Source organism: Petromyzon marinus, chromosome 45 (assembly GCF_048934315.1).
Source record: "Petromyzon marinus isolate PM22_M1 ecotype Great Lakes invasive population chromosome 45, UKy_Petmar_22M1.pri1.0, whole genome shotgun sequence".
In the NCBI taxonomy this organism is placed as follows: domain Eukaryota; kingdom Metazoa; phylum Chordata; class Hyperoartia; order Petromyzontiformes; family Petromyzontidae; genus Petromyzon; species Petromyzon marinus.
In genome coordinates, this window is record NC_133711.1 from 4,430,831 (window position 1) to 4,449,122 (window position 18,292).

An 18,292-nucleotide genomic window follows, 5' to 3' on the forward strand; every position below is an offset into this window, starting at 1 on the left:
ATTATGCATCGGTTTATTGTATGGTAGTAGGGTATTTGCAGTTCTTTAGAAACTCCTTTTTTGTTCTCCACATAATGCACGATCTTGATACGCGGTGGTTTGGCTGGTGCAGTTCTTTATTATTAAAATTTCCCTCCCTTTATTACTGCTAATCCTACATAACACACTAGCATAATATGACTTTGAGACCCCCCCCACCGCTTACACATTCCACAAGGAGTGACTAACCCCATATCTGCATTTGTCATCGACATGCTAAATTCTTCTTTGATATGTAAACTCCTTTGTCAAGGCGCTCTCCTCCTCCCACCCAGCTTAAAATACGCTGCCAAGTTTAGCAGTGTTCATTAGGACGCTCTCGTTCCGACAGCTCTGTTCTTCACATGAGGACGGCTGCTTGCGTTGTGGCCAAAACGTCGTGAGAATTTTATTCTTTTATGTTTAATTTTTATTATTTTATCATTTCCCTTCTACGTGACTTTACCGAAAGAACCAAGAATATGAATCCCTGCAGTCACGAAAGCTTTAAATCGAAACCCAAAAAACTTTATTATTAATACTATTGGTCGCGAAAGCCTACTTGCTAAACAAAGATATCGTTATTACTACACTTGTTTACCCAGGAAAGCTTCACTCAATCTCAATAATATTTTTCAGGAGAGTCCTGCCTCGTTTTCATGGTAGGGGGTTCTAAAATGGATGGTGTAATTTGCAGGTATTTTTTGAGCATTGGGAATTTTTGGCCAATATCCATCCAGAATAGGGGGAGAATATGCAAACTCTACACAGAAAGGCACCCCGAGTCAGGGATTGAACCCGTACGGCTTCTTTCTGTGATGCAGAAGTGTTTACCACTGCACCACCCTGCAGGCCAATCATATTGACCACAAAGACGAGTCTCGGTTTTGCTCATTCTCTGTCCTCGCCCCTCTTCACTGGAATAAATTGTCCTTGCACGTCCAACAATCACCCTCTCTCACTACCTTCCACTCCTCGATTAAAACCAACTTATTCTCTGCCTCACCAATACATACTTTACCTGGAATGGAACATTCTACAAACAATCTGAAGGCACCCCAATGGGTTCTCCCTTATCTATGGTTGTAGCCAATATTTTCATGGAAAGGGTTGAGACGGACGCTATCCAGGCATCCACTCTACGCCCGTCCTTGTGGAAGAGCTACGTGGATGACACGTTTGTCATCTGGCCACATGGCTGACCGACTCTGAACCAATTCCTCAACCACATCAATTCCATACACCAAGCCATAAAATTCACCATGGAGGTAGAAAAGGATGGCATGCTAACTTTATTGGATGTCCAAATCAAAAAGAGACCAGGTGGCTCAATGAACCACTCTGTCTACAGGAAAGTAACCCATACTGATGCCTTCCTAAAACCTGATTCCCACCACCATTCATCCCAGAAAAATTATGTCATCAAAACGCTACACCGTAGAGCTCAATGTACCTCCGACCATGAACACCTAACCAGTGAACTCAAACACGTACACCAAGTTCTCAAGGCGAATGAATATTCTGACTACACAATCCGCAAAGCCATCACCCCAACCGTGAGGAAGGAGCCATCACCCCAACCGTGAGGAAGGAGCCATCTGAAGATCCAATCAAAATCATCACCTTGCCATACATAGCAGGGGTCATCAAAAAGATTTCCAAAATCATGAACAAACACAAGATCCAGGTCCGATTTAACATAAAATTTGACATCTGATCCCATCTGTGAAGGACAAGATACGCCTTTTGGCCTCCTCTGGTCTAACACCATTAGAGACTAGGCTCCAAACAAAGCTGCCTCTGGTGTGAACCAATCAGTTTCAAAGACAATGTATATATTATCAGAGTATGTTTTTTTGTTTGCATTCTGACCACAAGTATTGTGGTTAATGCAGGCATGATTCCTTGTAAAAGATGACGCCACAAGGCGCACTATTTTGTTGCCAGAAAAAAGGGGAAAACCTATTCTCATATTTTGGTACTGGCAAAGGAGGTCCCATGATGTAGCATTTGTAAACAGTTTGCCTTTAGAGGCTAATCCCTCTTCCGCTTGTGTTGCAATCGAAACGTCGTGGTTTTTGTTATTTTCTTTTTTATTACTAAAAGAACCAATAATAAGTCTACATTATAGACTGCCAGTACGCTCACTCAGGTTAAGAACTAGGCTACAATCTCCATTATAGACTGCCAGTACGCTCACTCAGTTTAATAACCATTGCTACAGTCTGTATTACAAACTGCCAATATGCTCACTAGCTTAAAAACCAGGCTACAGTCTACGTTCTAGACTGCCAGTACGCTCACCGAGGTTAATAACCAGGCTACAGTCTACATTATAGATTGCCAGTACACTCACCCAGCTTAATAACCATTGCTGCAGTCTACATTTTCGACTACCAGTACACTCACACAACTTAATAACCAGGCTACAGTCTACATTATAGATTGCCAGTACACTCACTCCGATTAAAAACCAGGCTACAGTCGACATTAGTATTTTATTTTATTCACTTTTTTTCTATCTACGTGACTTTAACGAAATGACCAAAGCATATAACGTATTCTCTCTTTTGCGCACCCTTTCTTTCCCCCTTGTTGTCCTCCCCACTCGTACTAACGCCGCCGTCCTCAACTCCCCATGGTCACCCATCACCAATCCACTCATCTCATTTCCCTCTTGGTTTATTCCACGCATCGTCACCACCACCTCATTTTGCACAGATCCCGTCCGTTAATCTCGTTTCATCTCGCCAATCGTCTTGCACCATATTTCGTGCACCGTACAGCGCCGTGGTTAAGGCAACTAGATAAATGTATGATAAGGCAAGGTAAGACACGCTGCTCGAGGTAATGATAGCTGGTGGTCAAGACGACTGAGTAGTGGCCAAGGGAGAGTGCATGCCCTGTAAGTGATGTCCAACGAGGAGATGAAGCAATTAAATAATTTCACGTGCGGCTGTTGGATTGGCCCATCTAGAGACCGTGAGAGATGGCGACAGCTCGTGGAGGAATTCATCCAGCAGTTGATAGACCATTGCTGATAATGGTAACAGTGAACGCAAGATCACAAAAGGAAATGTATAAGTATTGGAATCGATGTGTACTTACGAAGACGGAAGTGCATAGCACCAGAATGCATTGTACCATTTTTTGACCACGGGATGGTGCTAAAGGGTCACGATTGAAAAATTCCTCAACTGCTTCGACCACAGCACAAATACATTTACCAATGCATCTGCTTAAAGGCCTTTATCGTGGTGTTTATGTTAATTGTTCGATCTCCAAATACATTAATGACGAGATAAGTTAATTGTAATGCTTTCCTAGACTGTGTGCAAGCCTATCACACTTTAAAACAGAATAACTCACTATAGTGTGAACACAGAAATTCACAGGGGGTCTTTTAAACCAAGAATAATTAACGGCTTCATCATCATCGTCATCAGCCATGATCATTACACTGCTAGATGAAAGTCTCACCAACCACCTCTAGAAACACGCGTTTTGGGTATTTGGCTGCTGCTATAAATCCCCACGTGATTAGCCACTTTGTTGAGTTGTCATTCATGGCCAGGTCGCTTCTGAAAAAAAAGAGCGATGTAGTTCAGTTGGCCTTACCTGGTAAAATAAAATTAAAAGTTTAAGTTTAAATTAACCGGCGGTGCAACAATCCTTCAAACGCACGTGAACGGATTTCATCGCTCCATCTGCTCAGTGGACGTCCCCTAAGACACGTTCCAAATCGGCCTCATGCAACCAATTTGACTAAACCGTTCACGTCAAGTCACGTCCAATTGAAGTTTCGGAAAAAAATATTATCCACTTCATATATATAACCTACTACAATCGGATGTTTTGTAAATGTTTTCCTCGAGGCGGTTGTGTCAATCCAACTAATATTTCCTCACGTTGCATAGGTCACCGCATTGCGTGCTTTCAGATGCGTTTCTGAGGACGTCTGGATCGCTCTTCCTTCCGATATTAGGAAGTCACTGGGAGCTATGCACTTTTAAATCATCATCGAGATTGAAAAACGAATTTCTTTTAAAACTGCCGTATTGCATTCGGTTTGTTGTCCTTCCCCCGCACCCTCCGATTATCGAAATAAGTTCAAGTTCAACATGCAGGTCTATCGTTGCAACTGCACATTCTGATTTAGCTATCCATGCAGTGCCAGCGTCTGTGACCAAATCACCTGGACTGCGCTTCATCCCTTCACGGCGAGAGAAGTTGACGTGAGCCTGCACAGCGGTCAGAGGGATGGCCACCGTACCCAAGGTTGTCACAGAACTCGCGTGGCTGGGCAGAGAGGGCAGTGCAGCTAAATCCATTGTTGTACTCCACTAAGCACCCATCGTCTGTCGACACTCCCAGCCTTCACCAACCCGCGCCGCCCATTCGCGGTGAAGTATGGTCAAGTAACCCCCGCAACCCGCACGGCGCGGGGAGGAACCTCCATCCAGCAGTGGATTGGCAAGACGGCTCTGCATGTACGTGCATACATGCAGAGCCATTGCATCAGTCCTGACAGCTATGAAAAAGAGCTTTATAGCTCAGTATAAATGAACATTCTGATCAGTCATAATGCAGTAACAAGCCTCGGTGACTTATTTTTTCTTAACACAGAGTGGGATACGCTGGCCTGTAGTTGTTGTTGTTGTTGCACACTGGGGTAGCTTACTTGACTTCACGTCTAAATCCCTTGGCTGGTAACACCCCTAATCTCAGCCGCTGCATTGGAGGCGAAGCACCAAGGGACACACTGTACTCCCCAATGCTGGGGCCATGTACATCCCAAGATGACGCTCTTAGCGAGGATTAGTCCGTTGTCGTCTTACATAATGGGCCCAAGTGCTTTGCACCACAAACACGCGTCGCTGTGCATTTTTGCACAGTTACAGCAGTGTCCGCCCTCGTCCCGTGATACGCCCCGCAAGGCAAATAAAGCCTGCCCACAAGGACACACACTATCTTTATGCATACAGGGCAGCGTATTTAAAGCAGTCTGTTTGCGTTGGGGGCCATATAGCCGGTGATTGATTGGCTAATGACACAGGGACACACACAGAGTCTGTTTCCACAGGGCTCCCCAACATTGAACAGATGCCAACGGGGGGGGAGGGGGGGGAGTTTGGTCAATCGCTCGAGGCTTGCGTGGTGCCAGTTCCCTGAAGCCTCACGTGGCTCTCTCGTTCGCTCCTGCTCTCTCTTTTTTTGACGATCAGAGGAAACAAGAAGATGCTCGGTGTAGTCGGCACTTTGCTTCGTTCATCATTTCGTTTTTTTATGCTTTGCTTTATGTAACCCCCCCCCCCCTTTTAAATGAAAGATTTCACGTTCTGCTCTCCTTACCCCTTCCCTCTCTCTCTCTACCCCCTCTCTGCCCCCCCCCCTCTCTCTGTACCCCCTCTCTCCCTACTCCCCAATGTCGCTGCAGCTCTCTCTCGCTCACTCGCCGTCTCACTTTTTAGTTTACCCTGTGCCGACTGCAACAAAGCTACACGATGTGTCAAGATAGTCTCCCATTCCACGTCAAGAAAACAACTTGGAGGGGGAGGAGGGGGGGGGCAAGGAGGCATGTTCCCATGTGACCATGCAGGCGGGCAGGCAGGCTAGAGGATGTGGCTGGTGTTGCGAGTGCGAACAGAGCGTCGTGGGTAAGTCAACGCGCGCTAGGTTGGAGGGCGCACTTTGCAATGAGGTCACCTTTCACCGCCAATATAATCATTATTATCGCTTGATATTTGAACTGAACTATTTTTTTTTTAAATGTGACTTTACGTGAACGGTTCAAACAATTTAATTCGTTTATTTCTAACTACGCGATATGATCGAAAGAACCAACGAGTAATGGATTCCTGCAGTCACGAAAGCTTCAAATCAAGATCGGTTCGGACAAATTTGGTTGCGTGAGGCCGATTTGGAGCGTGACCAAGTGGACGTCCACCGAGCAGAATGAGCGATGAAGTCATTTCGCGTGCAGGCATTGGCAGGGTTGTTGCATCGCCGGTTAAACTCAACTTTTTTTTTAAATGCCCCACTGAGCTATATACCTCTTTTTCAAAAGCGACCTGGCCACGAATGATAGCTCTGTAGAGGAGTAGTAGTAGTATGGGGCGACGTGACATCATGCGCGCGGTGAGGCGCGATGACGCCATGTCACCTGAGGGACTTCAGGGGTTGTCGTTGTGGGATCCCGGGATGGTGAGCGTCTCGAGAAAGCTTCTCCTGCTCGTGGCCGGACGGTGTTGGCTGGTCCCCCAGTCCCAGTTCTGCGAGTAGGAGAGCCGAAGAGATGGCCGAGGCTAGGGACAGATAGAGCGGAAGGTTTCACGGGAAGGACCGAGTGTAGGACACCGACCCCTGGTTGTTAGTTACCATCTTCTTTGTCAATAAACCGGCGCAAGCCCTTACCTGGAAATCTGCCTCCGAGTCTTCATTCACCACTCGATGAAGTTGCTTATCGTGTGGAAATGTACAGCAGCAAAGCAAATACTCTCTAGACGTGCCTCCCATGCAGTATATCTCGATGAGTCCTGCAGCAGGGAACCCTTGGTGGCAGCTGTCCCTGTGCGGACGTCCATAAATGACGTCACGCACCTAGGGGGGGGTCAGACATTTGTGACGATGTGTGACGAGGGGGGGGGGGGGTGAGAAATGTGACGTCACATCAAAATGCGCAACTTTAAATAAATATAGCCAACACGTTCTACTTAATTAAATTTACTTTTTAATAAATGTTTTCTCCTACAACATCAGAGTGCAGCGCCACATTAAACACGCACTACAATTACAATAGTTTAAAGCGATTTGAAGCATGTTTTATTTATTTTATTGGGGGGGGGGAGTGCTTTGTGACGTCATATTTGAGGGGGGCCTGACTTTTTGTGACGCCGTGTGACGAGGGGGGGGGGGAGTCAAAAATCGTCCAAAATCGTGTGGCGTCATTTATGTACGGCCCCTGTGTAGCACAAAACAGCACAGAAACCGGCGAGCATATGGCCATTAGTCCTGCAGGAGGGGGTGGAGGGGGGTGATGTTGGCTTGTGACTTCCTAATTAAGTAATTTGTTAGCATTTTATCAAATTTGGACCATGTCACCGGCACACGTCCCACTCATTTCCAAACGACGTTTCGGCATCTGTAGCGTCCGCGGCGAAGCAGGTGGTGCGTATATTTCACGCTGAAATAATGCCCCAGTGTTCACCGGGGGCGAACCTCTGCTACGAGTGGCAAAACGCGCTGCCGCTGGGCCCATGTGACCGCCTCGCGGAGGGGCTACCGACAGAATGGGAGCGATTGCACCGCAGCCCGGACAGGCTGCAGGGGCCCAGATTCCGGGCACCAAGGCCTATGCCAACCAGGATAAGCCACTGACTGACCCCACACCTGCCCCCCCCCCCCCCTCCTCTCCGCACTTCCGATTAGCACGGTTGGCGATGTGGGGCGCCAACGAAGTTCAACGTACGTACAGCCAGCAACTGTCAACGTGTTGCCGCTAATATTATGGGGGGGGGGGGGGGGAGTGGGTTTGCACCCTTCAATTTCAGGCGGCCTGACAGAAATGCGAATTTAAAACATGACCCCCAGATTCTTCAGCCTCCCCATGCCCTGTTATGTAGCCAATTCACGTGAGGGGATAGCCTAATGACCGTTATTTTAATCATGCACAGTGTGGCGCAGGCAGATTGTGGGCCACGGACAAAGCGCGAGGTTCGACAGTAATTGTACGCTCCGCGCCGATAACACCGGGTATGGTGAACGTACGTGTCAGTTTTATTCACAGATGAATAGGATCCAAAGGTATATAATAAGGCTGTTTGAAAGCTGTTTGTGCGGGGATGACCATATGTTCACGTTAAGTAAGCGTGACTGACCCAAGCCTGCATCCGCACGTATTGCAAGACAATTCTCGAAATCGAGCCGTCCTTCGAAGGGCCGTTAAAAGCTGGAGGTTCCATCCATCACCTTACCAGGCGATGGATGTTACAAGATCCCAGCCAGAGGAAGCCGTCGCAAGCTGCCTGGTTTACCCTGAGCAGAGTGCAGCACGTCCAGTAATGCTCTTTCTGAATGATGGCTGTGCATTCACATGGATACCATCTACAGATGTGTTCATAGCCCTCACTGATGATTTCACTCAGTGGGAAGTCACGTTCTCATCTGCTGCCCCCATAGTGTGGAACTTCCTACCGACAGAAGTGCATGCTGCCAACTCCCTGCCTCTATTAAAATCTACACTCGAGACCCTCCTCTTCTCCGCCACCTACGATTGGCAGTCTCTCCATAATTATAAATTGTGCCCACTGATTCTAGAGCGGTGTTCTTCATTGCAAGGCCATCGCGTGGCCACTGGCGGCCCCTGGTGGCTTTTCGTGCGGCCCCTGACGTGCACCCACCCGACAATATACAAAGAGTAACAACACCCCCCATCATCATCATCATCGTGCTGCTGTCAAACCCACAATGGTTTCAAATGTGTGGTGTGGCGACCCTCACACTGATGATGTTTTATCGGCGAAAGTGCCCCCCACCCCCCTATCTGAAAATTCGTCAAGAACGCTGCTTTAGACGCTGTAAAAAATGCACTTTGTATCGATTTAATGTGGTAGAACACGTAGACGCTTTGCATCTGTAGCATCAGTAAAATTCCACAGGGTATTTGTTGCTTTAAATTTGCTTTCCATAACTTGGGATTAATCGGGATCTCGGATGAAATGCGCCTTACAAATGTAAATTATTATTATTGGAGCTTTAAAATGTATTCTAGATTTAAAGCTTTCGTGACTGCAAGGATCTATACTCTTTGGTTCTATTCGGTAAAGTCACGTAAAAAACAACAACAAAAAAACCAAAATTCACGATGTTTCGGCCACAACACAAGTGGCCTTCATCAGGTGAAGGGACCAGACTGTCTCGAGGACAGCGCTGGAGTGAACACAGCCAAGCTCAGACCGCGACCTTTAAGCTGTGTGAGAGGAAGCAGAGCGCCTTGACAAAGGAATTAGCATAAAATTAGCATTTAATTGGCGGACTTAGCATGATGAACGATGTACAGGGGGGGGAGCATGTGCAGACCGGCGAGGGGGGGAGGGGGAGTGTACATATTGATGGTGTGAAAAGGGAATTTAAGCAGCTGCGATAGTTTGGGATACCACTACTTGAAAAAACATACTGTACCATTGAAAATTAGTTTAATGTTTGGTTTGATTCAGAACATCTTTCCAATGGTTGCTTAATTTGAAACCATCCTCTCGGTTGAAATTGTGTCTGTGTTTGTAAATCTGAATTGCCTCGTGAACAAATCTCTGATAAAAACCCGTGGGTTTGCAAAGAACCTTGGTATCGGAGAAAATTATATCGTGATCACCCATAGTGTTGTAACAGTGATCAGCTACGGCAGAAGAATTCGTTCTGCCGTGTTTCAAATCTGATTTGTGCTCGCAAATTCGGTCAGAGACATGTCGTTTCGTCTCCCCGATATAGCAGTCACAACAGGTGCAGATCAATTTGTAAACTCCGGGGTACTGTAAGTGAGGAATGACATCCTTCACGGAAGGAATCAGGTCACGGATTTTGTGTACTGTATTGAACTCGACCAGGATCTTGTGTTTGTTTAGAATTTTGGAGATCTTTTTAGTAACGCCTGCTATATATGGTTACTAAAAAGATCTCCAAAATTTTCAAGTAGTGGTATCCCAAACTTTCGCAGCTGCTTAAATTCCCTTTTCACACCATCAATATGTAAACTCCCCCCCCTCCCCCCCTCGCCGGTCTGCACATGCTCCCCCCCTGTACATCGTTCATCATGCTAAGTCCACCAATTAAATGGTAATTTTTTATGATAATTCCTTTGTCAATGCGCTCTGCTTCCTCTCACACAGCTTAAAGGTCGCGGTCTGAGCTTGGCTGTGTTCACTCCAGCGCTGTCCTCTAGACAGTCTGGTCCCTTCACCTGATGAAGGCCACTTGTGTTGCGGCCGAAACGTCGTGAATTTTTTGTTTTGTTGTTTTTTACGTGACTTTAGAATGTATCTTGAAATGTGGCACTTTATGCACACAGTGATGCAGGAAAGTGGCTGCAATGTGGTGCAACCATCATAGATGATTACTCTCTCTGATCACTGCAGTGCGATTATAATTAATTTAAATATCACTTTACACGTGGCCTTAAACATGAGCGAATGCACTTACGCGTAAACTTTTTTTTTAAATGCCCGTTAAGTAAACCAACCCACATGTGGGTTGTTTGCATCTCTTTATGTGATGCTTTTCAAAAGCAGCAGCCAGGAGAAAGGGCTGCTATATATCAAAACTTTCCTTGGACCTAGGTCAAGTTTCTAATGCTGAACTGACAGATGTAATGAATGCTTTTAAAAGCATTAGGGCAGACTGGCTGCCTATACAGCGTTATGTTATTGTCTATTAAGGGGCGTACACAGGTGGACGTGTCCATCATTATGAGCAAAGGAATTGCTGCTGCATTTAAAATCATTAACTATAATTAAAATGCAATGCACCCAATATTACTGCCAAACTTCCTATGAGTGTATCGCCTGCAAGATTACAAAGGCAAACAGCTTATCACAAAAAAAATGTGGGGATTGCTATGCTGTCAATGGTTGTGTTTTCTTACTTTTTTTTCTGCGTGTGGTTTAGTCGTGGGTTTGATCTCGTCGTGAAATCGAGCATGTTACCGCATTTATAGCGCCTTTTTTCCTGCTCTCTGCGCAGCATATTTCACCGTGGAAAGCAACCGGATCGGAAAAAGAGGACAATAATTCCACGCGCGAATCAACAAAGCGCCTTATCCAAAGGTAGGGAGCTCGTATCCAAAGGATGCGCCAACTTTAATCGAGCATAAATTATACAGTATTCCGAGTATCGTAATTATACGCCGCTATTTGATGTATGCCATTTGTGTGCGCAACATTCATATTCGCTCAATAATATATTTGTCCCGGGGCATATCATTATTATTCGGTGATGTAATGGTCAGCACACTGGATTTGCAATCCAGAGGTCGCCGGTTCCATTTGATCTCCCGCCGTGACTATTGAAGTAATGGGTGTGTTTATTAAACCGCACTGCCTCCGTCCACGTGGCAGTATAAATGGGTTCACCTGTAAAATCTAATCCGCAGGTCACGTGTTGGTGGGATGAAGTGTGGCTATTCCGACCTCTTTTAAGGGCCACCGCGGTGGCGAGATGTTCACTCCCCCGCCTGGTTTACTAGGAGATCGTGGGTTCGATCCTGACCCTGATGCCTGTATATTTGGAGTTTGTATGTCTATATACCCGTGGTCGAGTGGATTTTTCTCCGGGTCCTCCGGTTTTCCCGTCCACATTTACAATCTTGCTTTCAGAGTATTTGGCTGCGATCAATATCCACGTGATAAGCTGTCATTTGTGGCCAGGTCGCTTCTGAAAAAGAGCGATTTAGCTCAGTGGACCTTACCTGGTAGAAAAAAAAAAGTTTAGTAGTTTTAGTTTAATTTACATCTGTTGAGCGTGAAAGAGTAGGCCACATACCCTCTTGATGTGGGTTTCCCTTCACTTGCAAACTTTCCACCCTTTAGCTGAAGCCCTTCCCCACCATTGGCATGAGCAAGCCATTTCAGGGCTGCACCTTTATGTCTATCATGTCATTACATGTATGAAGACAATGACAAATACGTCCGAGGGGCGCCGTGTTTTTGTTAACCCCAGAGCTGAATTATGGTCATTTCTACCTCTTCTGGATGGGCGCGGAGTGCCCTGTTTGTGTTTTTTTTTCAAACCTGACTAATGCTTTTTTGACGTCCGCCGTGTTTATTTCGAAGGGTTCAGCCTCGGTGGGAAAGTTTAAGTAAATACAACGTCGAGGCGAAATGGCCTCGGCTTAGTTCATCATCGCATTGCAGAAGAAAAAAAAAACCCCGCGTCACGAACATCTGCGCGAAATACGCTCGCTTGGCCAACATGTCGGGGAAAACACATTCCTGTAACCTCACAGATGCGGTCTGTATTCTGTAACGCGGCGGTAGCTGGGTTCCTGAAGAACACCACGTTGGGGAAAAATCGCGTTGCAATAAACATAGAATATCGGGTAAAGCACGGTCAGGCGATAACACGTGAGATGCGTACACGGCCCGAAGATAGCCTGAGGCGCGTGGGTAGCACCTAGAAGCATCCAGCAGCATCCCAATGACCTGTGCGGTGACGCTACGCCGAGGCGGCCGTACGACCGCTCATTCCTACTCGCGCGACGCAGTTCTGTTGGCTCGATCGCGTTTCATCCAATTCGTATTCCGCGTTGCAAAACATGCGTTTCCTCCACACATTCGTCACGTTGTACACAATTCTCGTTATGAAAACAATACACGTTATGGAGAACGTACTGTTGATAGTCGCTGCTGCTTGAGCTCGAGCAGAACATCTAAGGGAGAAGGTAAAATAAACTACGCGTGGTCGATCGACTTGCACTCTGCAAAGATAAAGTACATTGAACAGAAGCAGCTCCATTTAGGTAATTACTGGAAATTACTGCCGTGACTTTTTCATCAGGAAATGTCAATAGCTTTTTGAGTCCCAGCAGATTGCGCTGGATTGTTTGTAGTTTTAATTCATGTTTAATAATTTGTTCTTTTGGGGGTGTTTTTGTTTGTTCCATCAGGGCTACATTCACTCCTTTCTTTGTATCGCATGCCGCCCCTTTCTTCAAGATATCGCAATTAAATAGTATTGCATGCAATGCTGCATTTATGTAATAAACACAATCAGTTTTTGTCGGTTCACTGGAAGAAGGCTTTCCCATCTCCTACAGTCCTGAGGTTCCGATAATCCATCCCACTCCTACACACGGACTGATCGCACCGCTCCTTCTCCACAGGAGTCGCTCTTTAACGCTCATTCACTCCTTTGGCTCGTGCTCTGTCACCAGTCTTGTCCATCAGCAGTAAACTCTTCTTACGATGTGTCCTTTCCTGAATCAACTTACCATTCTGAATGTATATATGAATGAGGAAGCCACTGGAGCTAAGCACTTTTAAATCTAAATTATTGGAACAATGCAACATGAGGACGCTGAGGTTGTGTCCTAGTGGCATTATATTGGTGGTCTCTTCCGAGGTGCCAATCATCAAACTTTTTGGCTAACCATCGAACAAAGACGGTCACTGCATCGTGCACTTTCAGATGCGCTTCTGTGGCCGTCTGGAACGCTCTTCTTCCCTATATTAGAAAGCCATTGGAGCTATGCACTGTTAAATCACCTATATTGAAAACGTATTTCTTTAGAACTGCTTTTTGTGTTAAGTTTGTTGTCCTTCCTCCACACCTCCGATAAGCACGCTTGGCTACGTACGGTTCGAAAGAAGTTGAACATACATATAACCCTTCTTGCGGTCTCCTTTCCAAACCAACTTTACCATTCTGAATAGTCAATGCGATGCCTCTGATTTGCTCGCCAATTTATGTGCTCTTCATTTTTCTGCAACTCATATATATAACGTATCATTTCTGTTAACTGTGCGCATGCATGATGACTAAAAGTTTATTGAGTTCTGTAGAGGTGGTGCTTTCCTACAATACGTGGGAGGAGAGCGTCGATACAGTTGTGCAAAGGACATTCTGAAATAAAGTCACAGCACACACAGAGTTGGACTCATGAGGAAGTCTCCTTTATGTGTTGTGTGAAGACAATTACAGTGGGATCATGTTGATGTTTGAGGATGTACTTCTACATTGCAATCGAATGTAATCAGCATGACTGCATATGTTTAAAACTCGGGAAGACATTTTTTACTACTCCCGTGCATTCTGAAGCATGATAATGAATAGAGTGAAGTTGCTGATGATGTGATAATATTTCATTATGAATAGAGTGATATTGCTGCTGCTGATAATGATAGAATGATGCTTTCTGATGCTGATGATTATGTGTGATGATGTTGATACGTGCACACGCGCGCGTGCACACACACGCGTGTGTGCGCACACGTATTTAATATTCATCATTCTGCTTCAATTTTAAAACATGTCCTCAAATCAGAATCATTTCTAATGCCTGTTAGCGATATACGCAAAGCTGAAAGAAGGCCTTTGTGTGGGTGGAATGAAGCGAAGATGAATGAGAAACGGCACATTAGGACCACTCAATGAAGCCCATCTACCAGCTGAGCCCAAGTCCTTCAGTCTTTGGCAGGGTGCATTTCTCTCTCCGTTGCTACTGTTAAGCCAGATAGGTACACTACTGCAGATTACATTAATCCTGATTAGATTTTACATGCAAACAGTGAAACGGCGGAATTATTCCCAGGGATTTATTTTCGTCACGTCCTTTCGTACATTTAAATTGTTCGCACCTGTTGAATTATTTATCCCGTGTTATTTCGTTTTCATTGCAACTCCGGTATTTTGCACCAAAAAAATGTGTATTCCTGTTTGGTTTGAAGTCGTACGTGCACACGGTTTGTGTGTGAAATGGCTATTTAAACTTTGATGTGATGGTTAATATATACACATATTTTATATTTTTATAAATATGTATTTCAGAAAATATTCGTGTTGCCAGTAGTGCATCACCTTGTGTCGTGCAATCTCCCTCTCTCTCGAGATGTTAACTACCACGCCTGGTAAACGGGAGGCCGTGGGTTCAATCCCGATCCTGATGATGCCTGTATATGTGGAGTTTGCGTGTCTCTCTCCCCATGGTCGCGTGGATTTTTCTCCGGGTCATCCGGTTTTCCCCTCCACATTTAGAATCAACATCACGCATTTAGAGTATTTGGCTGCCATAAATAACCACGTGATAAGCCACTTCGTTGAGCTGTCATTGTGGCCAGGTCGCTTCTGAAAAAGAGCTGGTAAAAAATAATAATTCTAGTTTATCGTTTCATCTTGTCTCGATGTGCAGTTGCAAACTATCTGGAATGTTCTCAACATCCATCACCGTGTGACTCGCAGATGACAATGAGGCAGTGGCCCCTGACCTGTCCGTAACGTTTCATTAGATGTGTTTGACCTCTCTTCAGATCAGGTCACACCCTGGCCACAAAGACAAAACTGTTTGGAAAGTGGGATCTTTGCAGATTGTGTGTGTGTGTGTTCTCATCCTTGCACCGCTTTTCAGTCTTCAGTTATAAGTAGAAGGACGGAAAAAATCATATTTCCATTAGTCTATAGTGGTATGGTTTGACATGTATATTACATACTCGTTGGTTATTTCGGTAAAGTCACGTAGGTATAAAATAAAATAAATCACGACGTTTCGGGCGCAACACAAGCGTCATACCTACGTGACTTTACCGAAAGAACCAAAGAGTATGGATTCCTGCAGTCACGAAAGCTTCAAATCAAGAATGTATATTACACATTACTAATCTGGTGAGATGGCACCAGCAATTAGAGCAGGCCACTCACGTTGCGAGTTAAAATCTCACTACGATCAATAAACTGGCCTTTGTCATAGGCAGGGGCGGAGCCACAGGGGGGCTGGGGGGTGGGGCTTAGCCCCCCCTGAAATTTTTGGAAAGTCGGTAATCGGGATAACCGGATATCCGGCTGCTGCAAACTTATTATCGAACTTATTAGCCACATCAGCGGCTCCGGCCTATTAATAAACTCCGCGTTCAAATCCAATAAAATGTGTTTTATACATTTGTGGCGCCCATTGGAAAACATACACTGGATATCTCAGAATATTGAAGTCAGCAACCCCCCCAAAGTCAAAATCTTGGCACCGCCCCGGGTCATAGGGACATAGAATTTAAACCACTGGCTCAGAGCTGTTTAAAGAAAATAAGTGTCGCCACGAACTTTTTTTGGGAGGATATCACTTTGGCTATTGGCTTTTTCCCATTGTACTTTCCTCCATTTTCATCCCGAGCCCGCCTCGAGCTCCAACCTCTGAGTCACCCAGCTATTTCCTTGATGGTTATTTAATCGTAGATATATATTCCCATTCATCGGTTACCTGATTAGATCACCTACAAGGCGGATGACCTACATGCAAGAGGCGCGTTGTGGTGGAGCTGTATGACGCCGCCACCTCGATTTGCGCACACGTGTCCATGCCGACGACTTGGAGAAGCATTCATCCAACAGTGGATTGATCGTTGGCTGATGACGACGATGATGATCTGTAACAGAGGGTTTTTTTTTTTGGGTCAGATCGCGTCAATATAATTAATTACTAGTTCAATTGGGTTTACTCTCCAACACCACGTTGTGCAGAACTAGTAACGATTTGGCATGTTTTGTTTACGTGGCAAACCTTACTAATTGGCTGTGTCGGGTGGTGGCGGATTTAACAACAAATTTATATTTACGCGATCTTCCCAAAAAAAACTCCCTATATTATGGATATTTGTCGCGAAAGCCTACGTATTAAACTGGCCTTGATGATGATATCCACACAGGACGGCATACCTGGACGAACAAATGCAGGAGCATACAAGGCTACGATCGCCATCGCTCGGAGTTCCACGGCACGGTTCGACAGCCCGGCCCCACCGTCCCCTCTCTCAGGCGGCTGCCACCACCGCCACCGCCGCCGCCACCACCATCCCTGCCTTCGCCACAGACAGTGCCAGCTCAAGCGACAAGTCGGCACAGGAGCCGCACACGTCTCCCGCTGCTCACGCGGTACCGTGGTTGCGTAGAGCCGGCGGATGGCGATGCACGCCGCCTGTGACACGGCACCTTGGGGGCGAGGGTTGGCGAATGAAAAGTCCAAGTGATTTCCTGCTCAAACGAGCATTAGTCAGAATCGTAATATTTATTCATTCTGGAGGAATCTGATGGTCTATAAAGCTCTTTTTCACAGATGTCCAGTAGGGGCGGGTAAGAACGTTACAACAACAAACAATACAAAACGCGATTGTAGTGCACAGTACAAGAAAAATAAACAAATCTCCCAAACGCATACAAATGAAACTAAACCATCCCCATCCTACCAGGCAAAGCCGATTGAGGAATGAACTTATTTTTCAGAAGCGACCTGGCCACAAATGATAGCTCAACAAAGTGGCTTATCATGTGGACATTTATAGCAGGAAAATCATTTAAATAGCTTGAAGACGGTGCTTATCTACAGTTAGACAGTTAACTGTCCTGGGCCAGTGACAGAATTTCCACATTCCTATGGCGAGGGCGAGTCTCTCCATAGGTCAACCACTGTTGGGATGATGAGGCTGAGTTAACCCCCAACCAGGAAATAACCCCCCCCCCGCTCGCGGCTCCGGAATCGTGAGCCACTCGCGCGCTGCCGCTGAACCGCCTGGCCGGCTGGTGGGAGATCACGTGGTGCGGGATGTTATGAAAACTCTGAACCTGGATCAGTTTTATTGAATGTGCTATGAAATATTCAGGGGCACCACGGTGGAAAGATGTTAACTAACTCATCTGGTATACAGGAGGTCGTGGGTTCTATCCAGACCCTGATGCCTGTATATTTGGAGTTTGCATGTTCTCCCCGTGGTCGCGTGGATTTTTATTCGAGTCCTCTGATTTTTCTCTCCACATTTAGAAGCAACGTGCGTTTAGAGTATTTGACTGCTATAAATTTCCACATGATAAGCCACTTCACTGAACTATCATTTATGTCCAAGTCGCTTCTGAAAATGAGCTGTACAGCTCAGTGGGGCCTTACACATGTCTAGTGTCAGTGAGACGGAGGCAAGATTTGTAGAAGGCACCTTCTTTATAAACAACTTCCACGGTCTTGTCCACACACTCTCCACAGTAGCTCAACCTAGCCTGTACACAACACGAGCCGTCTAACACTGACGGCACTGACTGAGATCGCCAACTACTCTCCTTCGTAGCGCGATATCTAGCGGAGACGTTTAGCAACAACGGCGACGAGACAACAGGGACGACGAGACGAGGCCACTCCCAGAACCGGCAGCCTCGAGCTCCCGCTCTCAGCTCCTTTTATGCTCCCAGCGCTGCCCGGCTCCGCCCTGACCGCGCCTTCCTTCTCGAACCCTCTAGCAGGTTCCACGGGCCTCCAGATGGGGTCCTCCGTGACCCTTGCCCTAGTTCCTCCGCCCTGCCAACACACACCGTGCTCACGCTCACCGGCGTGCGCGCTGTCCATCCACCACGTTGTGCAGAACTACACATGGTAAAATAAAAAATAGTTTTTAGCATTTCGAGAAGTGTTTTAAATATATTACAATATATTAAAAACTCATCTTTCCGGGTTTTAACCAGATCTAAATTGTTTGACCATATCACTCCGATTCTGTCATCCCTGCACTGGCTCCCTGTGAAGTACAGAGTCGACTTC

General features: G+C 46.0%; 1 protein-coding gene and 1 long non-coding RNA gene across 2 annotated transcripts in view; both read left to right on the top strand.

The window, feature by feature from the left end:
* Positions 1-18,292, top strand: part of LOC142930910 (uncharacterized) — a 559,094-nt gene that overhangs the window by 457,780 nt on the left and 83,022 nt on the right. The window lies entirely within an intron of this gene.
* The window catches only part of LOC116952070 (uncharacterized), a 73,212-nt gene that overhangs the window by 14,143 nt on the left and 40,777 nt on the right, over positions 1-18,292 (top strand). Inside the window, exons 4-5 of the mRNA XM_032971099.2 lie at positions 10,753-10,835; positions 16,419-16,644. Of these exons, the coding sequence (XP_032826990.2) occupies positions 10,753-10,835; positions 16,419-16,644 (309 nt within the window). The remainder of the gene's footprint in view (positions 1-10,752; positions 10,836-16,418; positions 16,645-18,292) is intronic.